General features: G+C 40.3%; 1 protein-coding gene across 4 annotated transcripts in view; it reads left to right on the top strand.

Moving 5' to 3' along the window:
* The window catches only part of NRXN1 (neurexin 1), a 690,023-nt gene that overhangs the window by 122,080 nt on the left and 543,641 nt on the right, over nucleotides 1-24,302 (top strand). For all 4 annotated transcript variants that reach the window (XM_023512121.1, XM_023512126.1, XM_023512122.1 and 1 more), the window contains 2 exons: nucleotides 16,682-16,855; nucleotides 23,337-23,456. In XM_023512121.1, the coding sequence (XP_023367889.1) occupies nucleotides 16,682-16,855; nucleotides 23,337-23,456 (294 nt within the window). The remainder of the gene's footprint in view (nucleotides 1-16,681; nucleotides 16,856-23,336; nucleotides 23,457-24,302) is intronic.

Raw genomic sequence — 24,302 nt, 5'->3', positions numbered from 1 at the left:
AGTGTAGGAAATCTGAAGTTTGAATGACTTACCCAGAGAAAACAACTACTAGAGAGAAAGGTAAACCCCCGCTGCATCGGCTCTTCTGCTCTATCTTGACGCATTGCAAAGCCCTGTAGATGCATTGCAGGCATAATTTTGCTTTGGAGAGAGCAGCTTCTTTTATTGATGGGATCTTTCCCTTTGATTGAAAAAGTAAATACACTGGGGAGTTAGGGAACTGGAAGGAGAAAATTCAACAGAATGCTTGCAGGAGAAAAATGCTATTTCTAAGTAAGGTGAGAGGAGAAATAAAAGTGTTTCATTTTCTGTAATTACAGAATATATGTACAATCCTGGGACTCTATTTGTCCAACACATAAAATGCGTGATAATGGCCGCCTCCTTTCTTTCACAGTGGGCTTCTGGTTAACTTCAAAGAGATCTTATTTGTGCCCTCAAATCTAATAGCTTAGCTCAGAAAATAAAATGAAATTCAAAGGAAGTGCTTTTAACAGACCTCTTTCTTCTCTCTGACTGAAGCGCGTGGAGTGCTCTCTGGTCTCTATTTTGTGGGCGCCCCTGTTCTTGCACCGCAGACTCAGAGGGTGATTGTCAAGGGAAAGCGAGAGATTGTAAAGTTCAGTGTGTTGGCCAAGCCAGGAAAGCTAAAGCAGAATAGCGCCCTGTTCATGGAGTTGTTACCTCAGTAAGCGTACGTGAGCTTCCCCAGAAACCATGGATTGTAGGCTGGAGACAAAAATGGCCAGAAAAGAGGCTGTTTGCAATGAGTTGGGGTCTGTGGCATGCACAGCCCTTCACCAGGAAGGCCCGGAGAAGCTGTGCCAGGCAGTATACTGCGTCTCTGGATACCCAGGGCAGTAGCTCCTGAGAGGAAAGTATTTGCTTAATGTTCATTAAAAGTTAGAAGTGAGGGTAATAGGAGATTGAGGTCTAGGATTCTTTCAGATGAGGGTTCTTAGACATCTGAGGAGGTCCTAGACCTGGTTTATATTAAAACATTGAATGTAAGACAGGCTTTGCCCATACCCCTCTTCCCTGCCAAAACCCCAAACCTACTAAGACTATGAATTGAAAATAGCATATTATATAATATGATGACATAGGGTATTGAACTCTGGGTATATTTATGTGACTTTTAAAAAATCAACCACAATTTAAATTGAATGTAATAATTTTGAGAAGTTTCCAAATGTTCACTGACTTATCAAACCATGCTAAAAAGTGAGAGCATGTTCCTAAAATTAGGCCAAGGCCTACAAATGGGGTGTGTGATCCAGTAGCAACAACAGCCCCCTGAGGCCAGTTGTCATGTGGGGATCTTGGGAAGAGCACATGCTCCGGGGCCTGGCCTCTCCTATGGTACAGGGCAGCACTCTCATTTGGGTAGCTATAGCCACTGACCAGATGATAGTTGTGTGCTGACCGAGCACTGACTCTGGGAAGAGGAGGATGGCAGGGTTCCTGTTATGAAAAGCCTTCTGTCTCAAAGAAAACGCTGGCATTGGGGGAGCATATACAGGACAGAGGAGCACAGGATGCTATGAAACTCTGGGAGAGCACCAGGGAGACTTTGGAGGGTGTATGTTTAAGGGATGTCTGAAGGAAGAGTGAGAACAACTAGGCATTCATTTCCTTTCCACCTAGATGCCGGCTGGAATTTGGGGGCGGGGCTTATCTACACAGCAGAACTACGGAAACTCCTCACTCGGACTTGAACCACAGTGTTTCCTTTACATGCTAGTCACATGCTAGGTTGAGCTGCTGTCCCTGTGGGATAAATTACAATTGACCTGTTTTTGTCAATGAAGTAAACCCTTGAAGAATTAAAGGAAAATTATCAGATTTAATCTACGCCCTGTTCATAATCCCTGTGACCATATTTGGTTCTTCTCAAAGTGACGTCACCAGCTTAACTGTCAGAACCATGTGGCATGTTGGTGAAATGCATGTTCCTGGACCCCACCTTGGACCACTCGAAGCAGTAATCACTGGGCAGGGATGTGCAGAGATCAAGTGTCTGTATTTTTAAAGAGCATTCACTGATCTGGATGCCATGTGTTACAGAGGCCTGAAATAATACAAGATCCATGTCAGGGCCAAATTTAACTCCCTCTTTAATTTTTGTATAAAACTAGTTTTTCTTTTATTTTAGAACCTTTTTTCTTTCTGACGTTACTTTAAAACGACACTAGAGGGCAGCATGAGGCCACGTAACTTGCTGTATTGGACTCGGGCGTGGGGAAATCTCAACCTGCTCCATTTGCAAGGGGAAGCGAAATTTCTTTGTTGTCAGACATTTAAAATTCCACTGTTAGCCTTCATGGTAATGCCTGCTTTTGTGTGTGGCTCTGTTTTATTACATAAATAGAACACGAGTGTAGAACCCTGGAAACTGGGGACCATGTATTTCATTCCCCTCTTTGACTCCAATAGAGAAAGACTGCAATGGACAGGAGTCTAATGATCTCTCTGGGAAAATGAATTCCAAGCAGGTGACCTTGTGCAAATTATCTTTGCTGACATGGCCTGGATTCTCAGGGGGTTGTGTGTCTCTCCCTGCTGGTACAGTTTTGCTTTCATCTTTATTTCCCAGCTGGTTTTGTTTTATTCCCTCTGGCTGTTATGTACAAGCAGTGACAGGCCACGAGAGGAGCATCATAAATTGCTCTCTGGAATAATTTTAGCAGACACAGTTCTATATTCGTTTTGAAACTTCTGCCCCCTTTAGAGAGGTAAAGGGTTGGTGTAATTCCTCCTTGTGTTCCTTCTTTTGTTCCTGGCAAATGTGGCAAATTTGTATGTTAGTGTGTATGTATATTTGGAAGGGAATTAATATTTATTGGCTCTCTACTAAATGCTAAATAGATTTAAATGAGGTTTTTGTATTTAATCCTTGCAGTTACCCAGGGATTCGAATTGAGGTCATACTTGCTCATTCATTAATCTAGTTCAAGAACAAAGATAGGAGGCGTGATAGCAGTGGGCCCCTATCTTTCATGAGTACCCTTCCTTAAGGCATCACCTAAATTTATCCTTCAGGAAATTGAGGGTAAATAATTTGCTTGATAGGGGGAACCATTAAGATTCCTGGGCTCATAGGACAGAGTGCCCTAAGGTGGCCACTTAACAAAACTATTAAAAAGTCAGTATGGTAATTTATTTATGGACCACATCTAGGTCAAAGCAGGCAGAATTTTGTCCTTTCTTTCTCCTCCATTCTGTCCCTTCGACCCCAAATTTCTTGCCTTGAAGGGTTTTGAGCTCTGGTATTGGCTTCAAATCTTGTCCTTTCTCCTCTGACCACAATCACCAGCCACATCTATCTCCTTCTTAACCTTCCTCAGATTGTTTCTTAAATCTCACCCAGAAGGCAACAACCTGCTTTGTTTATCTTGCTACCAAGTTACTAAAATGTCCCCTACAACACCTTAACTAGGTCTTTCCTTTCAAGCATATTCAATCTCTAAGCAAATATTTTAAAATCAATAGTACTCCTGTTACTTTTTCCCTGATCTCAGACCAGTCTCTGTCACTGAGCTACATAACCTCTCTGATCCTCTGTCTAACGTGTATCCCTCCACTTTCTCCCTTTCCTGTGGCTCCTTGACAGATCTTTACTGTAGTAATTCAGTGAACCAGATTCTCTTCAAGTCTTAGTCCTGTTTAGACATGCACAAGCCTGTGTCTTTAGCCCTGTGACATCTGGTAGCCCATTTGTCTGGCCTACATAATTTGTTCAGCAGAAAACATTCAAGGAAGAGTACAACTTCGAGCATAGCCTTAGAACATGGAGGGAAAGTCCTGTTGTCCACTGGTTAGGCCATGTTGATTAGATTTTTTTAAGTTTATAAGGGAAAGAGATGCACTCACATCGCTTCAGTTTGTAGACTATTTTAGGCATCCATTAGCAAGTAAGAAAGACAAGAAACCCTTTTAGCTGCTGACAGTGAAGCCACAAAGGATAAGAACTTTGTCCTGACAGTCATGCCGGACCTTCTTAGGGTCGGCAGGTACCCCTGGATTCCACATGTTCCCTGCTCCTTAATCCATTGCCCCACCCTTCTCTGCCTGACAGCCCTCTCTGCTTTGCATGCTGACACTACGGGATAACTTCTTCCTGCTTCCCGGCTTCTCCAAAGCTTCTGCCTTGTGGCTTCTGCCTGTCGCTTTTGTTCCCGTGTGTTTCCACTTCTGTGTACCCTCCTCTTTGTCTCCTTTCCGATTCTCCACAAGACGGGGCTTAGTACAGGGAGTGGACTTGTCATCATCTCATCTAAGAACATAACTTCCTGGGCTTTTGCCCGAATGTGGCCGGTCAGGTTCACGTCTGCTTGGCCACCTAGCAGTGAACACAGAGGTGGACTTTCAGGGCAAGAAATGTGAATTGGACAGAGACGAGACGGAAGCTGTGAGCTGGAAGGCTGTCTAGAAACTTTCAGAGAGGAGCAGGGTGATTTTCTCCTTCTGCAGGGTCCCGAGTGTCATGCCAGAAGGTGGAGAAGGAAAATTGAAGGGTTTTAGATGGAAGAGTGGAGTTTGTTGCGCCCTTTAGAATTACTCCTTTGACTTTCATGTAATAGACGGGCTGAGGCTCCAGGGAAAGGGGCCATTGAGAGGCAGTTGCCACAGCACAGAGTGAGACAAAGTGGCTCCGTGCGTGTGAAAGTTAAGACTTGACTTTTCTTTTTCGTTTTAACTTCTTTTCTCACATGAGGATTACAGGTACTTGAAAGACAATTAGAGACATGAAACCACTGTTTATTTTGAGCTTTCTCCAAGATAAACAGGCTTTGGAGAAATCAGTCTCAATTTGTTCTCTTTAAAGCCTTTGTCAGTTTGTTTTAAATCTCACTTTCACTCTGCATTAAGGCATCATTCCCTTCCCATGAACGGTTATCTGGGCTTTGCTGTCTAACCCTCATTCGGAAGTTCTTTCCTTAGCTTCTCTGTGACCCCTAGACCAGCTCACAGGCTACAGGAGAGTTTAAATCCTTTATCTCCTGCTGACAGCCTTTTTTTCCCCCTTATACTTATCTTGGAATCTCCCCTAAATTAGGCATGGATTTTGTATGTTCAACTTTTTCAGCCCCCTCAACTCTATTAGATGAAATTTTTCTTTCCACCATTAGGATCGTCGGGAGGTAGAACTAGAGGTGCTCTTGGAGATTAGCTGATCTGACCAATTTCTCTTACCCATGAGAGAAATGTGCTCAGGAGAGGTTGACGTGCACAGCCATGCAGATAGTGTTCCAGTTCAAGTCTTCTAATTCCCAGTTCAACACTCCCTACAATAGGCCAGGAAACACAAGTTTGATTGCTCATAACAGCCTTGCTTAACTGCTGGTGACAACCTGCAGCACCACATGGAAGAGCAGTCTGTGTCCACACTGGGAGACGATTGGTATGATAGTGACAGGCCCAGGTGGAGACAAGTAGCCAGTGGGACACTGCGGGCAGCTCTGAAGGCCCCATGCTTCTGCCCGAGCACTAGCTGACCTCTGACAGCCACAGGCCTTGGCTTCCTTGCTTGGAACAGCTGCGAGGAGGTTGTGCACAGGGAGAAACAGCTCTCCTCAGGCTTTTAATGAGCATCAGCAAGGTGTGGGCTGCTGCAAAGCTGAATCCAGTGCCCAAAAGCCTTTCAGACAATGTGGCAGTTTGCCGTATCTCAGTGGGATGGTGATTAGATGACTTGAACTCTTAAAGGTGGTGATATTCATGCTACAGAGAAGAAAGTAGCTGCAGGTGCTCCGAGCTGAGTTCTTAAGGGCCAGGTGAGTGCTCTCAAGACCTGATGAGCCTCCAGTGCTGGTTCCTCTTCAGAGAAGGCCAGGAGTGGTGCTGAGTGATCTTCGTCATGTTCGAGCTTCTTGGTCAAACACTCCCTGTGTTCACCATCCGGAAAAGCAGGTTGGCAACCTCTCACTCACCAAGCCGAATTTAAATCTGCAGGGTTTTCGTGGCTCTCGGGCCTCCCTGTTTTACACATGGGTTCTCATTTAATTCTCACAGTGCTACACAAGGTCAGCCAGTATATTCTTTGATGCTCCAGAGTGTGCAACAGGGCGGGAGGCTTCTAAGGCTCACCTGGCTATGACAGATGTCGGCAACCAAATTGCAGCACTACCCTGGCACAGGACAGTCCATCTGCATTCTTAGGTTTCTTAGCATTGGTAGTTATTATCATCCCTAGCCTGTCTGTAGGAGGTTCCCTCCTCCCTGTCCCACCCTCAGTCCCCACTCGCCACCCACACACCCCTTACATCTCTCACCGCTGGTCTCCCCTGGGAGTTCTGGGACTATAAAAAGACTTCCAACAAAGTCCTGTACTAATGTACTATTTCTATGACACAACAGACCTTTGGCATTTCTAAATTTAGCATGCAGGGCCCCATGTGTTTTTGAGAAACTTGATGGTCTGTGGCATAATTATTTGCACTTGTGCTGGGACGTAAGCTTGAGTCCTACACAACAGAAGGGTGGTGTGTGGAGCTCAGCATCTTCAGCAGCATCTTGGCTTGGATCTGTCTCTGCTCTTCATGCAGATGCATAATAAATTATCTTCATCGTTATTATCATCGCTACCGTTTACTGAGCACCTGCATGATCGCCGTGGTGTTAAGGACGTACATGTGAAAGTATGACATTCAGTAAGTCTTAATATAATTGAGCTACAATACTTTTTTTTTTACCATAAGCTATCACTTTAAGATGTATTGTTTGTATGATGTTAGAAGAAATGGCTGAGTTCATTCTTAAGACAATTCTATAATCATTTTGCATTATATAATCTTAATCCAAAAACTTAACAATGGACTATGTACATAAGCTATTAATCAGAATTCAAAACTGAGGCTACAGCCTGCGTTAGCCAGTCGCTGGCAGCGGGAGAAGTAGCCAGTTCAGCTTCTGCCTCTTCCTACGGTCGCCTTCTCACAGCGTGCTGACAAGCTGACGTTGGGACTCCGGGACTGCAGATCCCTCACCCTCACTCCTCCTCTCGTGTCGCTTTCCTGGGTTTATCTACGGCTTCTCTGCCACCCCTTCAAGCCTCACCTCTGGTGGAGTGGAGGTGCCTTCTGTTCCTTCCACCCAGATTCTTACCACTGGGTCATTCTGTTCCCAGGCCACCCTGCCGCCTTGCTATCGTGCACTTGGGGCCCGCCACTGCCCATAAGAAATTTCTATGCTTTGTTGGACCTCTTATCCCACGAAGTGCAGCCATTCCAGTGCTGTCATTTCTATCCGGCTGGCTCTAGCTGTTGAAAGAGTTCCCAGTACCAGCCCAACTACAAGGAACACAAAGAAAGTCCTCCCAGAGACCTCTGAGAGTTTCTCACTAGGTCTGGAGATAGAATCTATTAACAAAAACTCACTGCACAGTAAAAGCTACTTCAAATGAAATTCTCAGATATCTTTCTTTTTAATTTATGACCCCTTTTATTATGATTATTATGTCTTTGATATAGCTAAGAGGCTCAAAGGACTTAGAACAACTATTTTTGTGGGGGCCCGGGACTGGCCAGGTCTCCGGCCCTGGCCTATCTAACTGTCTGGATGCGAACCACTGTGCTACCTTACTCAGGATCAACTCCCCTTAGGTGCTGGAGGACTATTCGTCTTAGCAGGAGAGAGAGAGAGAGACACAGTCTTCAAGGGAGTGAAACAGTCTTAGTAAGAGAGTGAATCTTAGCAGTCTTTGTAGGAGGATGCCGGGCAGGGGCCCTCTGAGCAGGAGGAGCAGAAGCGTTAGAGTGAGCAAGTCCATGAAAAAATGAACTCGAACTAACCTCTCCTGCAGCTATTTATAGACATGAGCCCTTGGCTGTTTGCCCCACAGGTGTGGAGACTGCCAGGCACTGATGCTCATACTCTCGTGCTCTCCTTAGTAGGAGCGTGAATCCCTTCCCCATGCCCTTATCACCGAGGTGTTATTGAGATGTTATATCACAGGTGATTCTTACAGAATGTTCAGAGCTTAATTCTCTCGTCTCCTTCCCTTGAATCATCTGGTCTCCTACACATTTTATCTTTTTCTTCTTAAATTTTGCATCTGGATACCCGCCTTATATTCACTTATCTGATATTTATTGTTTTGGAACTGCAGTCAGAACTTCAATTATGATATTCTGTTTCATACATATGGTCTCTTAACTGTGACAACAATTAGATACCTGAGTTGTTTATTAGTGACCCTATTTTACAGATGGGAAAATGGGGGCTCAGACAAGTTAAGTGGGTTGTTTCTTCTCACATAGTACCAAGTAGTAGAAATTACTTTCAACCCATGTCTGCAGCAGTATTTAAATACTACTCTCTGTATTTGCCAGCATACCTGAAGGAATTCCTTCTAAAGATCTAGAGCAGTGGTTCTCAACCTTCCCAATGCCATGACGCTTTAATACAGTTCCTCATGTTGTGGTGACCCCCAACCAGAAAATTATTTTCGTTGCTACTTCATAACTGTAATTTTAGTACTGTTATGAATCACAGTGTAAGTATCTGATATGCAGGATGTATTTTCATTGTTACAAACTCCCTCCAAAGGGGTCATGACCCACAGGTTGAGAACCACTGATTTAGAGTGAAAGTTAACACTTTAATCTTGGAGGGAAATGTCACATAATAAAATAAAACATTCTTTATTCCATATAAAGCTTAAGTCATTCAAACTTCCACTTCATTCCTGCGCTGTAGAACATTGAAATCTTGCCTCTGGTAATTGCAAAGTAACTGAGTATTTCTCCCGCCACTTGCCACCTGCTCTTCCCACCCCACGCCTTGCATAGAACTTGTATATTTGTTCTATCTCTTTGGTCCCTTGAAGTCCTCCTCCAACACTACAGCCAACAATTGTAATCACTGTATGTCCTTGATATATATTTATGAAGTTCATGATATCTAAGAAGCTCTTTGACAATGTCTGTAGTGTTTTTTGGTGTGTGCTTTATACCACTTTGTTCTTCCAGGCTACCCAGAAAACCACTGGTGGCCACAGTCTCTCTTGTCCTGTTTATATCTAAGCTGACAACAGGTGCCACTTTCCAACCTGCATTAAACAATCCATGATTCCAGGGAAGACTTGTTCTTGTATACTTAGCCTGTATACCATTGGTTCCTCTTGACCCCAAATAAATATTCATTTGTTTTGAAATAAGAAAATTTACTTGGAGAAAGATATAAAGCCAATTTAGTATATAGAACAATGCAAAATTTCAGGAAAAATAATAGCTGTGCACTGGTCACGTTACTGGTTCCCTACCTATAATCTCCGTTCATTTCCAGACAGTCGTTTCTAAACTCCTCTCTCTATGCTATGTGTATCATTGAGAAGGTGTTTAGTATAAATATTAGAGAATATGGGAAAAGAGGTTGCCTGGAAGCAGAAGGTTTCTGTGCCAATGCTATTTCTCTTACATTAGTTGCCTATTACCTTGGGCAGGTAACTTTCCTTTTCAGAGGGGTGGTTTGCTCACCCTTTAGGCAGGGATAATAATAACCTGCCTGACTATTGTGAAAAGTTGTTCGGAAGAGCAGGTGGAATGAGCTGTCAAAGCCCCTTTCAAAGGAAGGTGAGATCCATGTATAAGGAGTAACAATACAGGTGAGAACCTCTGCCATCCCTGTGCAATCCCAAATATTACAGTGAGTGGAAAAGGAAACACGGAATCGTGACAGAATTGTCTGCTGTAAAGGATGTATTTAAAGCAGCTGTCACTTGGATGGAGACAAAAGGAAAAACTTGAAAATATTTCTGCCCGGTTTTTACCTAAAGGTAAATTCACACATTCAGAGCCATGAGATGAAGTTATCTTGGCATGAGTTGATATGCCTGAACTCGCACCCCGTCTGCCACAGTGTCACTGGCATAGAGTGGCTTTAGAAGAAGATGGATCACCACGCACACCCCCTGGCAATTTCACTTTATTATGTTCCATTTAGATGCCCGTCAGGTTTTCCTCCCAGACGACTGGCCAAATCCACAAACCGGATCCGTCCTCACGTTGCAAGTTTTAGAATCATACTTAAAAAAAAAAAAATCCTCCTCTTTTGTACAATTTTATTTCAACTTTTCAGCTTGGGACAAAATTCTGGATTGTTGAAAGCACTCTGTATTCTGTCCGTAGAATGGTGATATTAATGCTCAAAGGCCGACTATAGAAAAACACAGGTCTGAATTCACAGCTTTTTGGATCCCCCAGCCCCTCCTGTCTCACACAGCTGTTAGGTGGTGTCAGGTCGGTCCATGGGGCATGCAGGTGTCTGATTTAGGTCTTTCTAGGAAGTAATTGAAAAGTCACTCATATCTAAAAATCAAAGTTTGGAATCTTAAGAATTTCAATACCTAGTATGTCTGATGATGGAAGCAGATCGGCTTTGTCTTCAGGAAATTTCTCAGTAGCATGCAGATGAGTCTCTTACCATCCCAGGAATCTGTTAGGTTGTTTAGATTCCTGTTAATACTTATTACTATTACTTTTCTCATCTTGTGACTTTCCAAATTTTCCTGTACTTTTTAGTGATGGTATTGGCCACTTGCCACAGAGAGTGTACAGTGTGGATTGAGAGAAAATAATGACAGTTTAGAAGATCTGGGCTTGCAATCAGACCCGGCCACTTTATAGCAGTGTCGCTGAACCATAGTTTCTTCATCTGTCAAGGCATCCCCTTGATGACCTTTACTCCTTCTGCTGCTCACCGGTCAAGAACCAAGTACAGCAGTACCTGTGCTACTGCTTGATCAACTTTAGGATACTACACTTAGGTCAGTTGTTATTATCAAAGTGAGAGTTGTCTTTTTTATTTTTGACTTTGGCATTGCCAGACGCTGATTACCAAAGAATCAAAGCAGAAAGGAGGCCCTCTCTCCCTCAGACTGGACTCTACATTCAAATTCAGTGCTCTTGGTGATTTTTGTCAAATTCAAGGACCATTAGCTAACACAACGGTTGGATGAGGGAGGCTGCTATAGGATCAGGAACACCTGTGGCTGGCACGAGCCAAAAAATAGGAGCTTGAAACCAGAAGGCTTGCGAGCCTAGGGGTCCTTCGGTAGTGGCCCAAAAGCTGTGTGGAGAGAAACGTGTGTACACCAGAAAGAATTGCAGAGGAAGATTAACACACTCACTAGGGAACAGCATCAGGGGTCCACGCAGTGAGTGTGTCTGTGTTCTGTAGCCGTAGCAGTAAGTAAACCTGTGCCTCTTTTTGTGATAGTAACCGAATGTGTGACTCTGCAGAGCGAGTTGTGTGCAACAGCCCTGGTGTGAAGTGGAGGCTGCAGCCATCAGTCATATTCGTACATCAGAACGCAAAGAGACACAGTGAAACTGAAAGCCAGAAGAGGCTCCAGTTTGATTTTTTACAAAGATTTTACCACTTACTTTAAGTACAGAAGGAAACTAGTACCTGAGTTCTTGATATCACACATTGATACCCAAAACTGTACGCCTCATCTCTCCACTCCTCCTACAAATGAATCCAAAATATATCAGTTAAAACTGACCATGAATTACCTTATCAAATTACTCAACCAGAATGGAAAAAAAAAAAAAAAAGATTTCCGTTGCCCCGAAATCTATGAATGAGCTGATGGCTTCATCTGTATGCTTAAGGAAAGGGACCTCACAATTAACAATTAACTTCACAATTAACAATTCCTTACAATTAACTTCCGTTCTTACATTGCATGTACAAAGAACCAGAAACAAATATGAGTGCCTTGTGCATAAAACCTTCACTGTGTTCTTACTGTTCAAGTAATTATTTACTGAATGTGCTACTAATTCAGCCATTCACTCAGTGAGCTAACAAATAATTATTGAGTGCCTGCTAAGTGAAACAATGCTAGAAAAGTGCTTATGGTCATTTCTTCAAAGAATTTATAAACAAGTGGGGACATACACACTCAAAGAACAAGGAAAGGTAATTATCAGAAAAGAGGTTCACAATTTAATGATTTCCACTTTTTTTTCCTCCAAGTGCCACTTATGGGAGTTTGCTGGAGCCTCCCTAAGATTCCCTAGAGTTTTTAGCTAGCCAAGTCTACAAAACCATTGTCCTTTTTATGTATGCTTTGTTAATTAAAATGAAAGTGAGATGTTTAAGTGGCACAAAAAAGTATGTACAAATAAACAGGAAAGCTGAGTCAAAGAACAAATTATACCTTGACACTTGCCTTCTGCTGCTGTTAAGGCAGAGCTTGCAGCCTTCGCTCTAATTGCCTTACAGAGAAAACCTCCACCACTGCTTTCTTTATCTGCTTTTGGTTGATAGCTCCCAAGCCATGTCTCAAACCACCCCCACCTCTGTCCCCTCAGCTCCAGGTTCATGTCATCAGATTCCTATAGGACACTCCTACTCAAATTCCACACATTTAATGTTAAATGGAATTTCACTTCTCCTTCAAATTATTACTGCTTCCAACTCCCTAGTGTCCCAGCCTGCCTGGTTTCTATCCATGGACTCCTCATTGTCTTTTTTTTATTCAATCTGGCCTTTTATTCTCTTGCTTGAATGCCATATTCATTTTGTCTCCATGGTATATCGGCGCCATTTTCCATGTCTGGCACCTATATTTATGTCTTTATAAATTAATGTCTTCTGTATTTTCTTTTAGTCACAAGTCTCCCATAATGCTTATTTTACAGTAAAAGTCCACCAGAAACTTTACATGTCTCTGATTTTCTAGGCTAATTTATCCCAAACCTGACAATGTGGCCCTTGGGCTTCACAGAATTTTTTTTGTTTGTTTCTTGATCTGTTTGTATCATATCAAATTAGAAGATAATTATGAAGCAACTTTCTCATCTGTTACCAGATTTAATGTTGTTAGGTTTCAAACTGAGCCAGTGGAGCCCCTTGAGCTGCGTATGGTATGACACACTTCAAGCACATGTGACTGTAAATTAAATCAAATAAAATAAATGTCATGAATGACTTGTAATTTTGACATCTTGCCACTACAATTGTACTAGAAGCAGGGGACAGACTCTACTTCTCGTTCTTTGTGTATTTCTCAGCGCAGTCAACACAGAATGGGGCACACTACCAGACGTGCCCACACGGTCACTGTTTTCAGTCATGTGCTGAGTAAATGCTTTATAAATATTTTATGTACATTCTTTACAATCCTCATCTGGTAGGTATTGTTCACCCCATTTCACAGAGGAAGAATCTGACTCTTAAAGAAGTTATGTAATTTAACTTTTCTCTACTGAGACAACCAGTAAGTAGCAGAGCCAGAGTTTGTGTTCAGATACAACTAAAACAGCCGTGCATTATTTCTTGGACATCTCTGCCCAACTACCAGGAAATGGGTACTGGTGATGTCACTTCAGATCCTGTGCAGACAGCACTCTTGGGAGGAGCATAGTGTGGATAGATACTTAGCGCTGCAGATAAGAAGCTCATCTCCCAAATATTTGATGTTATTTGACTTTATACCTGTTCTCTGCATCTTTTGCTGAAAATTCCCCAACTCCAACATTGCCATTCAGTTACATATGTGACCCACTTAAAGCGTATGAATAAAAACCAGCCATTTGGCTTGAAAAAAGGGTAACTTGACCACATTCACATTCAAGTCTGTGGGACACTTGACTCCTACCAGATATCCTTCCTGGCTCTTGTTCGTACATAGGGCCAACAATAAGTGTCTCCTCCTTCCCATGCAGATGTTCCCTACAAGGACCCATTAGTGCTAACAGGTCGTTTTCTTTCCATCACTCAAGGGATGAAAAAACGGAAGCTATATCTTTCACGAAATGGTAATGGTACACAGGGCTTTGACCACTTAAGGGCTTCCTTTGTTTGTTCTCGTGGAAGCCCACCGAGGGACTTGAGACCACTCTCTGCTGTATGAAGAGTTTATAAAAGCAGCGCTAAGTGGTTCTGTGAATGCAGCTTCAGTAATGAAAGTCGGAAGAAGCCCCCTTCTTAATAAAGCCAAACTCACCTACTTAGATATCCTTGAAACTTATATCCTGTGCTGCTTCAATTGATACTTTCTGCTGTTTAGTAACACAGAGGGGTGATTACTACTTCTCTTCAATAAGTTCTAAAATGTTGGCAGGCAAGTAAGTTTGCTAATGGGAAAACATAGGAATTGTGGTAGGAAGTGGGGAGAGGAAGTAAGCACGTTTGAGAATTAGCTCTCCCCCCATGGGTTGTCTTACCATTCTTTTTTTCTTGATTCTTTTCTACTATGACCTCAGTCCATCAGGTGGCTGACAATGTTTATTGAGGGCCCATTGCACTTAGAGCCGTTTTAGGCACTATGAGATAATCTAAAACAAATTAAAACATAGTCTTTCTCCTGCAAGAGGTTAAAATCAGACAGAGGAAGATTGATTGTTAAATAGATAGCATGTCATATGTAAGTTTCAGTACTAAGTTCCACATCTGAAAGGCCTAAAGTAGTGTCAAGAATTCTTCATTCAATGCCCCAGTGTTCTCTAATACTGCATTCATTAGGCTTGGAGGAGAACTGAAATTTTCTAACAAATTTAGTTCAACAAATACATGAAAGGAGCATTTCCTTGCTTTGCATTTTATTTGACATGTAAAAGTATAACTCTCAGCCCACACTCACCAATATACAAGAAAGGTATCTTTTTTGTTTTTATTTTTCTATACCTTAGCTTTTATTTTGGACTTTGATTCTTTGAGTTAATGAAAATACATTCTCATTCTTCTTTTCTGAGGTTATTATTGGGTGTGGATAGTTCTATGGTACCAGATTGTTGGGGAGTTAGAGGAACGTAGCATGGAATCTGTTTTTAAATATTTTACAGTCACTATTCAGGTGCCCACTGTATTGCTACCCAACATCTTCATTCTTGAATGTGTGATTTTCTGCTGTTTCTGTGCCACTCTGGAAATTGCTCTATTATTCCTATAGCATAGTGGGGTGTGAAGAGTTCTATGAGCCTGTCTAAGCTCTGAGAAGGCCTAAATCTACCATGCAACCATTTATTATGCTCTAGGATTGTCTTGGTGCCTCTGGGTTCTCCCAAGGAAACACACAGATCTGCATTACTTCTATAAATCTACCTGAGGTTTTAACACCCACCAGGGCTCAGCCCATAAATTAGAAATGTATGCCCTCTATTTGGCATTCACCAATGACTATGTTTTATTTTATTTAAGAGGTAGGGGAAGCAAACACATTTAGTACTTTCAGTACAAATTATAAAGGATCAGTGGTATTCGAGCTTTAGTCAGTAGGTCAAGGGTCCTAAGGTTTCAGTTTTTAAAGCTAGATGACGTTGAACAAGTCACATGGTCTCTCTGTTTTAGTTTAGTCATCATTGCAATTCAAAAGTGTCAGGTATGTGGTTTGATTTTACCCTGCACGTCAGCTGATAGTTAACCTATTACTTTTTCATGGATGCCTGCAGAAGACACAAGATCTCTGGGTCAGAAATCAAGGGCTCTGCAGTTTATGGCTCAACAGATAGTACATGCATTGGTTCTCCTTGCTACCAAGTTTCATGAAGATGACACGAGGGGCCCAGGAGAACATTATTAATACAGGGGTTTTGTTATTCCCTGGGAAAAACATGCTGACTGACTTTTATAGTAGTTGGATAGAAGTGCTTAACATCAAATATTTCTTTTGAAGAGACTTCAAATGACAATGAAATGTTGGAGAAGTAGCTAAAAAAGAATATGTCACCAGAATCGGTAGACAGGAACATTGTATTACAGAATTTTGAGATCATCCTCCTCATGTTCGGCATTGTTTAGTAGAGTCAATTTACTGTACTTACTGAATGCCATCCAGGTACAGTGAGTTGTCTTCAATAGGAAAAGACAGAATCAAGCATGGATTGTAATCTCTTTTGTGAAGCTGTGGCCCATAAAGTCGGTGAATCCTAATTATAGAGACCTGAAGATGACAAAGTGGAGAAACGCGTTCCATTAGAACTCGCAATAAAGTTGCAAAAATAAATTAGCCACCCCAGAGCTGCATAAAAATTGAAAGCAATGTAAGGTGTAATTTTAACAAAGGGGAAAAAACTGAAGAAGGATGTAATATTAAGTTATTTACAGACTATTATGGGAGTGAATTAGTGAAGGCAGATGCAAACAGGGATCATGGACTCAAGAGTGGCACAAAAGGTGACTTTAGACACTGGAGAGAACTCAGGGAACTGGTTACTGAAAACCCGGAGTTATCTAGGAAGAAGTTGAATATGAATGCCTGTTGATTTCCACTACATATTTCACTCTGATAAGTGTTTCCTATAGTGCATCTCATTTAATCCTCATAGCAATTGTATTGGATGGGTTTTAATGTTCCTATTGAGAAATGAGAATATTAATACTTAGAGAAACTAGGGAAAGAAATGTTCAGAACCGAAGAGTGGGTAAGTAGCCAGCCTGGATGGTAGCTCAGGGGTGTGCATCTCCACGGCCCGTGTTCTTTCCACTTGGCCAAACCGTCTCAGATTCCCTTAGTTCTCTATAAAAATAGCTTCTAGAAATTTCCTGTAGTGCTCACATATAATTCAAATCCTTCTATTGTTTTCCCCTTTTAGGAAGATAGCTAGTTATGGATTTACTTATTTATTATTTAATGAAAAGTAAACCTCATGATTTTTTTCTCTATCCAACTGTGTGTTGAAGTCAATGATGGGTTCCTTTTGTGACAGAGACTCTGAACTTCCTACAGGTGACTTGTACATTGGAGGAGTGGCTAAGGAAACGTACAAATCCTTGCCAAAACTCGTTCACGCGAAGGAAGGTTTCCAAGGCTGCCTGGCATCCGTTGATTTAAATGGACGGCTTCCGGACCTCATCTCAGATGCTCTTTTCTGCAATGGACAGATCGAGAGAGGATGTGAAGGTACTAGATCTTGGTCATTACGTGCTAAGTCATTTGAAGTCTGCTTATAAATGAGAACAAAGCTCACCTGCCAGCGAAATTCTGATAACTTGTTGAACTTTCACTTAGGGCTTAGAAATCCTTACTCACGTTTTAAACATTTTATCTCATAAATCTTAAATTTTCTGCACTGTTTGCTAGCCTACACTAATGCCCAGTGTGTTATAAAGTGGGAGCTGTATCTATGGATCTTGTTATTTTCTGCTTCTTTGCATTCTATAGTTCACCTAATTAGTTTATAAATCAGTTCTGCAATGCTTGCTTTATAACGTTAATTGGATATCCCATTTAGATTAGAAAAATATGCCTACTTCCGCGAGTATTAATCAACTTGAGCCCTGTATTTAAAATCTGCATTCAGTAGGATATAATAAGGGAAGAAAATTCAGATACCCCTTTTCCTATCACTGTTTGATTTTTATGTACCTGGAAGAAAGGGTGTTTCACTTACTTTATCAGTTTGTTTTAGCAAAAACAGGTCTCTTTTATTACCCAAGGCTAATATTTCATACATCAAAAATGCACTAACGCACCCTCTGTTCTTTCATGCTCTCTATCAGACCAAGATCTGTGGGAGTACTTTTTGATTGCTACTTTCATTTTAGATAATTTTCACTTCAACCCTTCAGATTACTTGAACCAATTCTCCCTCCATAAATGTAATTTAATCACATTATCAGGAATTTTGTGGCTCTGAATATGTTGCTGCTTCTCCTTTAATATTGAATGCAGTTTGGGCCATTTTGAAAATTTTAGATTCATAAGGAAATTTGGTTTGGGGGAAGAGGAAGAAAGAAATGTGAACTTTTGATTATGAAAAATTTCTTTCTCGGTAAAAATCATGTCATTATATTTAGCAATTACCTACATACGTGGAATTTTCTATTTGAAAATGTTTCTTTCCCTCTCTGAAGCATATGTTTCCATGAAAAGTTAGGTGAAATGTAAATGGTTTTAATAAAGCCAGAGGATAAGGCTATTAATAGAAGGCTTGAGTGTATTCCTTTTTAATGTTATCACTATATTTATTTTCTCTATTTCAAACTTAGGCCTAACTCTTTTCTAAAACCAAGGGAAACTATCTTTTCCCTTTTGCCAAATTTAATAAAGGAAATATAATTGTTAAATGATTAAATTCCTTCTAGTAGACAGACACAAGAATGTGGAAGATCCTTTGGATCTTAGAGGTGATCTAACTCATAAGAATATGTACATTTGGCTTGGCACCTGTGGCTTAAGCAGCTGGGGCGCCAGCCACATACACCTAAGGTGGCAGGTTCAAATCCAGCCCGGGCCCGCCAAACAACAATGACGGCTGCAACCAAAAAATAGCCGGGTGTTATGGCAGGCGCCTGTGGTCCCAGCTACTTGGGAGGCTGAGGCAGGAGACTCGCTTGAGCCCAGGAGTTGGAGGTTGCTGTGAGCAGTGAAGCTATGGCACTCTACCCAGGGTGACAGCTTGAGGCTCTGTCTCAAAAAAAAAAAAAAAAAGAATATGTACATTTATTATTTTTTAAAAGAAAAAATGGGGACAGCCCCTGTGGCTCAAAGGAGTAGGGTGCTGGCCCCATATACCGGAGGTGAAAGGTTCAAACCTGGTCCTGGCCAAAAATCTGTAAAACAAACAAACAAACAAAAAAGGTACTATAAACTCTTCTGGAAAATACTTTTTAAAAATAAGCCTTTCTATAAGTTGCCGGGTAAGTGACTTCTCACCAGTAACAAATGGTGTGTCAGACAAATACATTTATAGCCAATTATTCACTAAATGGAAAACAAGGCATAAACACAGTCCCCCTACCACAGGCATGTGGTGTGAGTGGGTAGAAGAAAGAGGATTAATGGGATCAAATTGTACTAACAAAAGACATTTGCAGTAATGATATTTGGTATTATTTTTCAACATAATCTAGAAAGCAGTTTGGTTAAGATGATTAATTGCATATCCTTTTGGACAGCCTGAAACTACTGCTTGAACATTTAAACTTATTCAGTAGACCATAGCGTTGGTTTGTTTACTTTATCTGCAATGCGTTCCATATCTGAGCTTTAGTAATTTTTATCCTCTTTTACTTTCTTACATTAGAATATTACTTTCTGGCCTGCTACTTCCCCAATTCTTTCATTCCAACAACAAGGTTAACAACTTTTCATTTATGATTATTTCTGTCATGTAAGGTTCCTAGAAATAGCTTAGATATACCTGTCCTAGGTATAATTAATGAGACTGACATGTTTTTAGGATTAGTGATTAAATTGTAGATACCAAATAAATTACCTTTCCAAAGACTTTTGTTTCTAATGGAGTTTGAGTCCCAATCCCATTGGGATCACTTATGGTCCCTGTTCATAGGAATATGTAGTGTAAGTATGATGTAATAATACTTGTCCAGACAAACAATGATCTTGTCAAGATTTTTATTATCCCTACCCAATAACGTCTACAGATCTTCAAGCCCCTTGCAAAAGCTTTTGATCTTAACCTCAATAATCACTTGTAGGCTTTTATTTCTAACTTATTTTGTATATAATAATTGATTTTATTTAGAAAATACAGCTCCCCTAAGAAGGGATTTTACCCCATCAGAGTCTCTTTACATTAACATTTCTCAAACGTTAGCCTCTAGGCTGAGTGCAATGGCTCAATTCTGTAATCCTAGTACTCTGAGAAGCTTAGGTGGGTAGATTGCTTAAGATAAGGAGTTTGAGACCAGCCTTAGCAAGAGCCAGGCCTTATCTCTACTGAAAAAAAGAGAAAAGAAAAGAAAAATAACTATCTGGGCATGGTGACACGTGCCTGTCATCCCAACTACTCAGGAGGCTGAGGCAAGAGGATCCCTTGAGCCCAAGAGTTTGATCTGAGGTTGCTGTGAGCTATGACAACAAGGCACTCTGCCCAGGACAACAGAGTGAGACTGTCTCAAAAGAAAAAGAAAAATGTTGGCCTGGATTAGAATCATTTAGATTATTCTTCAAACCCAAATTTCTGAACATAACTCTCAAGATTTCTAATTCAGTAAGCCGGGGGTGAGGCCCTGTAATTCACATTTCTAACAAGTTCCCAGACAAGGCAAATACTGTTGGTTTGGGGACCATACTTTGACAATTATTATGTTGGCTAGCATTTTCCTGCTTATATAAAAGAAAATAGAGACTGGTAACTAATAAGAAGGCTTATCAAAGTCAAGATAAGTTCACTACATAAAGTCTTTGACATTTTCATTTAGCCCTAGACTGCTTTGTCTGATATACAGTTCTACTTGCTGATGACATCTAACAGTGGTAATAAGTTTACATCAATTAACTTCATTTAATCTTCAAAAATCTATAAATTAGATATTACTCTCCCCCTTTTTTTAGATAAGTAAATTGAGCCTCAGAGACACAAAGTGACCTTGCTAAGGTCATATATCTAATAAGTGAAAAGATGTAAACTTTGAATCCAAGTTTGCCTCAGTCTAAGACCCAGGCATCTGTCTGCTTTCCTGTATTCTTTGTTTTCCAGAAATTATAGTTTTACATTCATTTTCTTTTCCTTTTCAGACATATCCTCATTTTTATTCTCCTAACACAAATGTCCTTGTGGCTTGTTCCCAATTTTATTCAGTGATAAAATAATAGGAACATTTATATAACTAAAGGAAAAAATAAATACAGGGCTCTGTCTTGGGCAAATGCCTGTCAATGTTTAAATATTGCTCTAGAAGGTGAGTATTTTGAAAAGCATGTTTTGTCAGGCAGAGACATGCATTCTCTTAATGCCTGAATAGAAAAAGACTGTCATGATAATGAAAATAATAATAAAAATAAAGCCTGTCTTTATGCCCACATAGAGGTTTGGCAGGTACCCTGAGTTACTGCTCTATAAAGTGATCAGATTATCTTTTAAAGATTGTAGTGTTACTATTTTTTGAGTGGCATTGTTCAGCAATCGTGTTTCTGATAATTTCTGAAGAAACACAAACAAAAATTTGGGTCTTCATCAGTTCTTTCTCCCAAACTTTACCTTCCCTCCTGCTGTGTAGGTCAGGGAGCAGGTGGCCATTCGGTTAGACAGTACGTGATCCACACTAGGCTTGCACCACTCTCTGCTCCTTTGCTTACTCCAGGAAGGAATGTGCATTGGGAGATTTTTTTTTTTTAATACACTGATTATTTTGAGTATCACTATGGGTTAAATGTCACAGGTTGGAAAAAATATAAATAATGATCAATTCAGTGGTTGTTAGTTCTTTGAAACAAGAGTTGAAAAATGTCATTACACCTGCTACTTCTGAAAACTATTATCATTGTTTTTCTTAGTTATACTGCTTGTTATTAAGAGTGTAATATACCTAGTATTTATAATATTACAAACTTGTGAATATTCGCATATGTTAGGCTAAATTCAATACCTTTTCAGTGAAGAATATCTTTACTGAGAAAGTTGTAATAAAAAATCCTTGTGATATAAAATCTTTGTTTAACATCCATTTTCCAAAAATATCAATTTATACACAGACTAATTATAGATAATTTTGATTTATTCACCAAAGCTGTGCCTCAACAGGTCTCACTTTTAGACTAATAACATCTAATTAGGCTAGTGTCAAGTTTTATATTTTCATAAAACCTATCAGATAGTGTTTACTAAAATACCTTTAATTAATACTCTAGAGCAGTTTAGGTGGACTGCGTTCCCTTTTCACCCTCTCTAAGCTAGCTCTTAGAGAGGTTTTCTGTCATAATTATCCACAGGGCAATTTATACGAGTTGGAGGTAATTATAAAAGGGCAGAACATACAGACCTAACTCGGTAATTGTCAACCAATATGTCCCCAGCCTGGTAAGGGCAAGGATGAACACTCTACTTTGCATTTTTATAAAGGAATTTTCCTAATGGGGATTTATAATGCAGTTTGCTTCCTCCATCCCTACTACTACATCCATCCGCTTCAAATGACACACAGCGCATATTTTGATCGTTGGATGTCACTCTCAAGTCAAGTTGGTGGTGGTGAAGGGCTGGCATTATAGCTTAAAACTATAGCCTTAATTGCAACAGCAAGATAAAACATCTAGAGGGGAAAACAGAGAAGGGATAATTGGTCTGCTAATGACCATAGTCTACACTGTATTTGCACATGACAAATGGGACTTCATGTTCCAAACAAGTGGTGCAGTTGCTGTGGTAATGCATTCCTATCTATCTAAGACAGGAAAAACACAAAAGCACTTTTAATTTTCCTTCATTACATGTCATCGGCTCAATTAACCATTTTATATATATACATGTGTACAGTGAAAGTCTAATAAATTACCGCTTCCGCATTTTTGGCTTCTCTTAGATTTATGGCTGTTAGTATTAATTTGATCGCTCTACATAGCATTTCTCCCCCGTTACAGCAGCATGCTTTTCGAATCTGAACGTTCTTCTGTGTTTGCCCCATTTCAGTATTGCTTACTAACATTTACTATATTTTGCTTTTTTTTTTATTTTGCTGACAAAGTTGCATTGATGAAAGCTGACTTGCAAGGTAGATAGCCCTATGTGTATCAAACAAGACTGAAACCCCGTGACGCACAGTTGAAACCCCAAAATAACACAGTTTGCAGTAACTGTAATTTGGGTTCTGATTTCTTTTTTTTTTTCCTTTCTTGAACATTGTGCAAGAAACCTTATTTGACAGCATAGTTTGCATAAAGGCTTTCAGTCTTGAATATGTCTGTATAGTGATTGCCTTTAGTGCTTTGGTCCTGCTTTTTTTTTTTTTAAGTTCTTTGTTTTTCAGTGTTATAGTTACGATTCTTTAGAAATAGACTAGCATTCTTTTTACTTGTATGTTAAATGGGGGCATGCCATTTATATGGAGTTTTTCATTTTCATGTTTATGTTGAATTGCATGAAATTGATAAAGCATGTGAATTGATACTTGCCAACATACCTATCCAATAACACTCGGCAATCATGACTTTATCCATAGTTCGTGCAGGGAACTTTCTGAGACCTCAAGGGCCTTTTTGCATAACTCTCTTCAGTTATTTTACCAATCTCTATCTGGATTCCATCAAGTTTAATCTCCATTCTCATGGTGTCTCTATTCATTGGTCAGAAGTGGAGGAGATCCATTCATTTTCTAAAGTCCAAATGGTAACAAAGCATTATTGATGACCGAAAGAGATTATCTGCTACCCTGATGATACTAGAAGCTGCGTGCTTGCCTTCACTCCTTGTTGGTTTGGTTTATTACTGTAATGTATTTTGTTCCATACTTGAAACTTAAGAAAACTTTGATGTTACAGCTTCTGAGTTCCTCATTCAGGTGTGTGATCTAGAACTTTCAAAACTAGTTTGGACATGTAATTTGAGGTGTTGGCAACTACTGTATGTGCTCTAGCTTGTGTATAAAATACTGTTGGCTTTTTTTTAAAGAACCCAAGTTTCTTTTGGATTGTTTCCCAGGGCCCAGCACAACCTGCCAGGAGGACTCGTGTTCCAACCAAGGCGTGTGCCTGCAGCAGTGGGACGGCTTCAGCTGTGACTGCAGCATGACGTCCTTCAGTGGGCCGCTCTGCAACGACCGTAAGTCTGAAGCTGAACTGACAGCTGTTGCTTCCAGTTATTGGTTAAAAGCTAAGGCCTAACATTGAGGGTACTTTATATTATCGTTGAGTAAGTAAAGGTGTGATAACTAAGAGAAGCAGCTGCTTCCACAGAAAGAACATTTTTGAAATACTAAATTAATCAGTGATGCTATTAAATAGTGCTGTGATGATGCTCATTCCTTGGTTTTCCACTACTCATGACTAATATTTTGCTAATGTACACCTTGTTTGACAGTTATTTCCTGTATATGACAATAGTTTTTGAAAGAATCTTCATATTATTTTATATTCGGTAACATTGAATTTCATAAGACTAAATCTCAAGGGCTATAATTGTAGTGCATGGTTACGGGTCTTATTTCTCTCTCTACGCAACTTCAAGCCCATCGCTGGCTTTCACTTTAAAAACAACATGTTTAAAATTGTCCTTCATGCACTTTTCTTTCTTTTTTAGACCCTAGTGTTTCTTTTTTTCCTTTTTAGTCTTTCAGTGTAAGCATGACAAAACCACAACATTCACTTTATGTCATGGCATATCTGCTAACACCTAATCACCACATTATGTCACGGCATATCTGCTAACGCCTAATCTGTATTACAGGTATGAGGGGTTGGGGATGGAACTGGTCTATAAGATGAAGTATTTTGCCTTTATGTTCAGTTAGGCCCTGTTTTACAGTGTTTCATAAAAGTAATAACAGAATTTCCTACAAAATTAGTATTCTGCTATATTAAGAGAACATTTTTGACCAAGCCTCTTAATTAGAAAATAGAGTACGTGCTCCATGTTGTCAGTGCTACAACATTTAAATTAAAGACCCAG

This window comes from Otolemur garnettii, unplaced genomic scaffold, assembly GCF_000181295.1.
Source record: "Otolemur garnettii isolate 467f Iridium unplaced genomic scaffold, OtoGar3 scaffold00024, whole genome shotgun sequence".
NCBI classification, from domain to species: domain Eukaryota; kingdom Metazoa; phylum Chordata; class Mammalia; order Primates; family Galagidae; genus Otolemur; species Otolemur garnettii.
The sequence above is the reverse complement of the archived record's forward strand: the minus strand, read 5'-3'. Positions and strand labels throughout refer to the sequence as shown.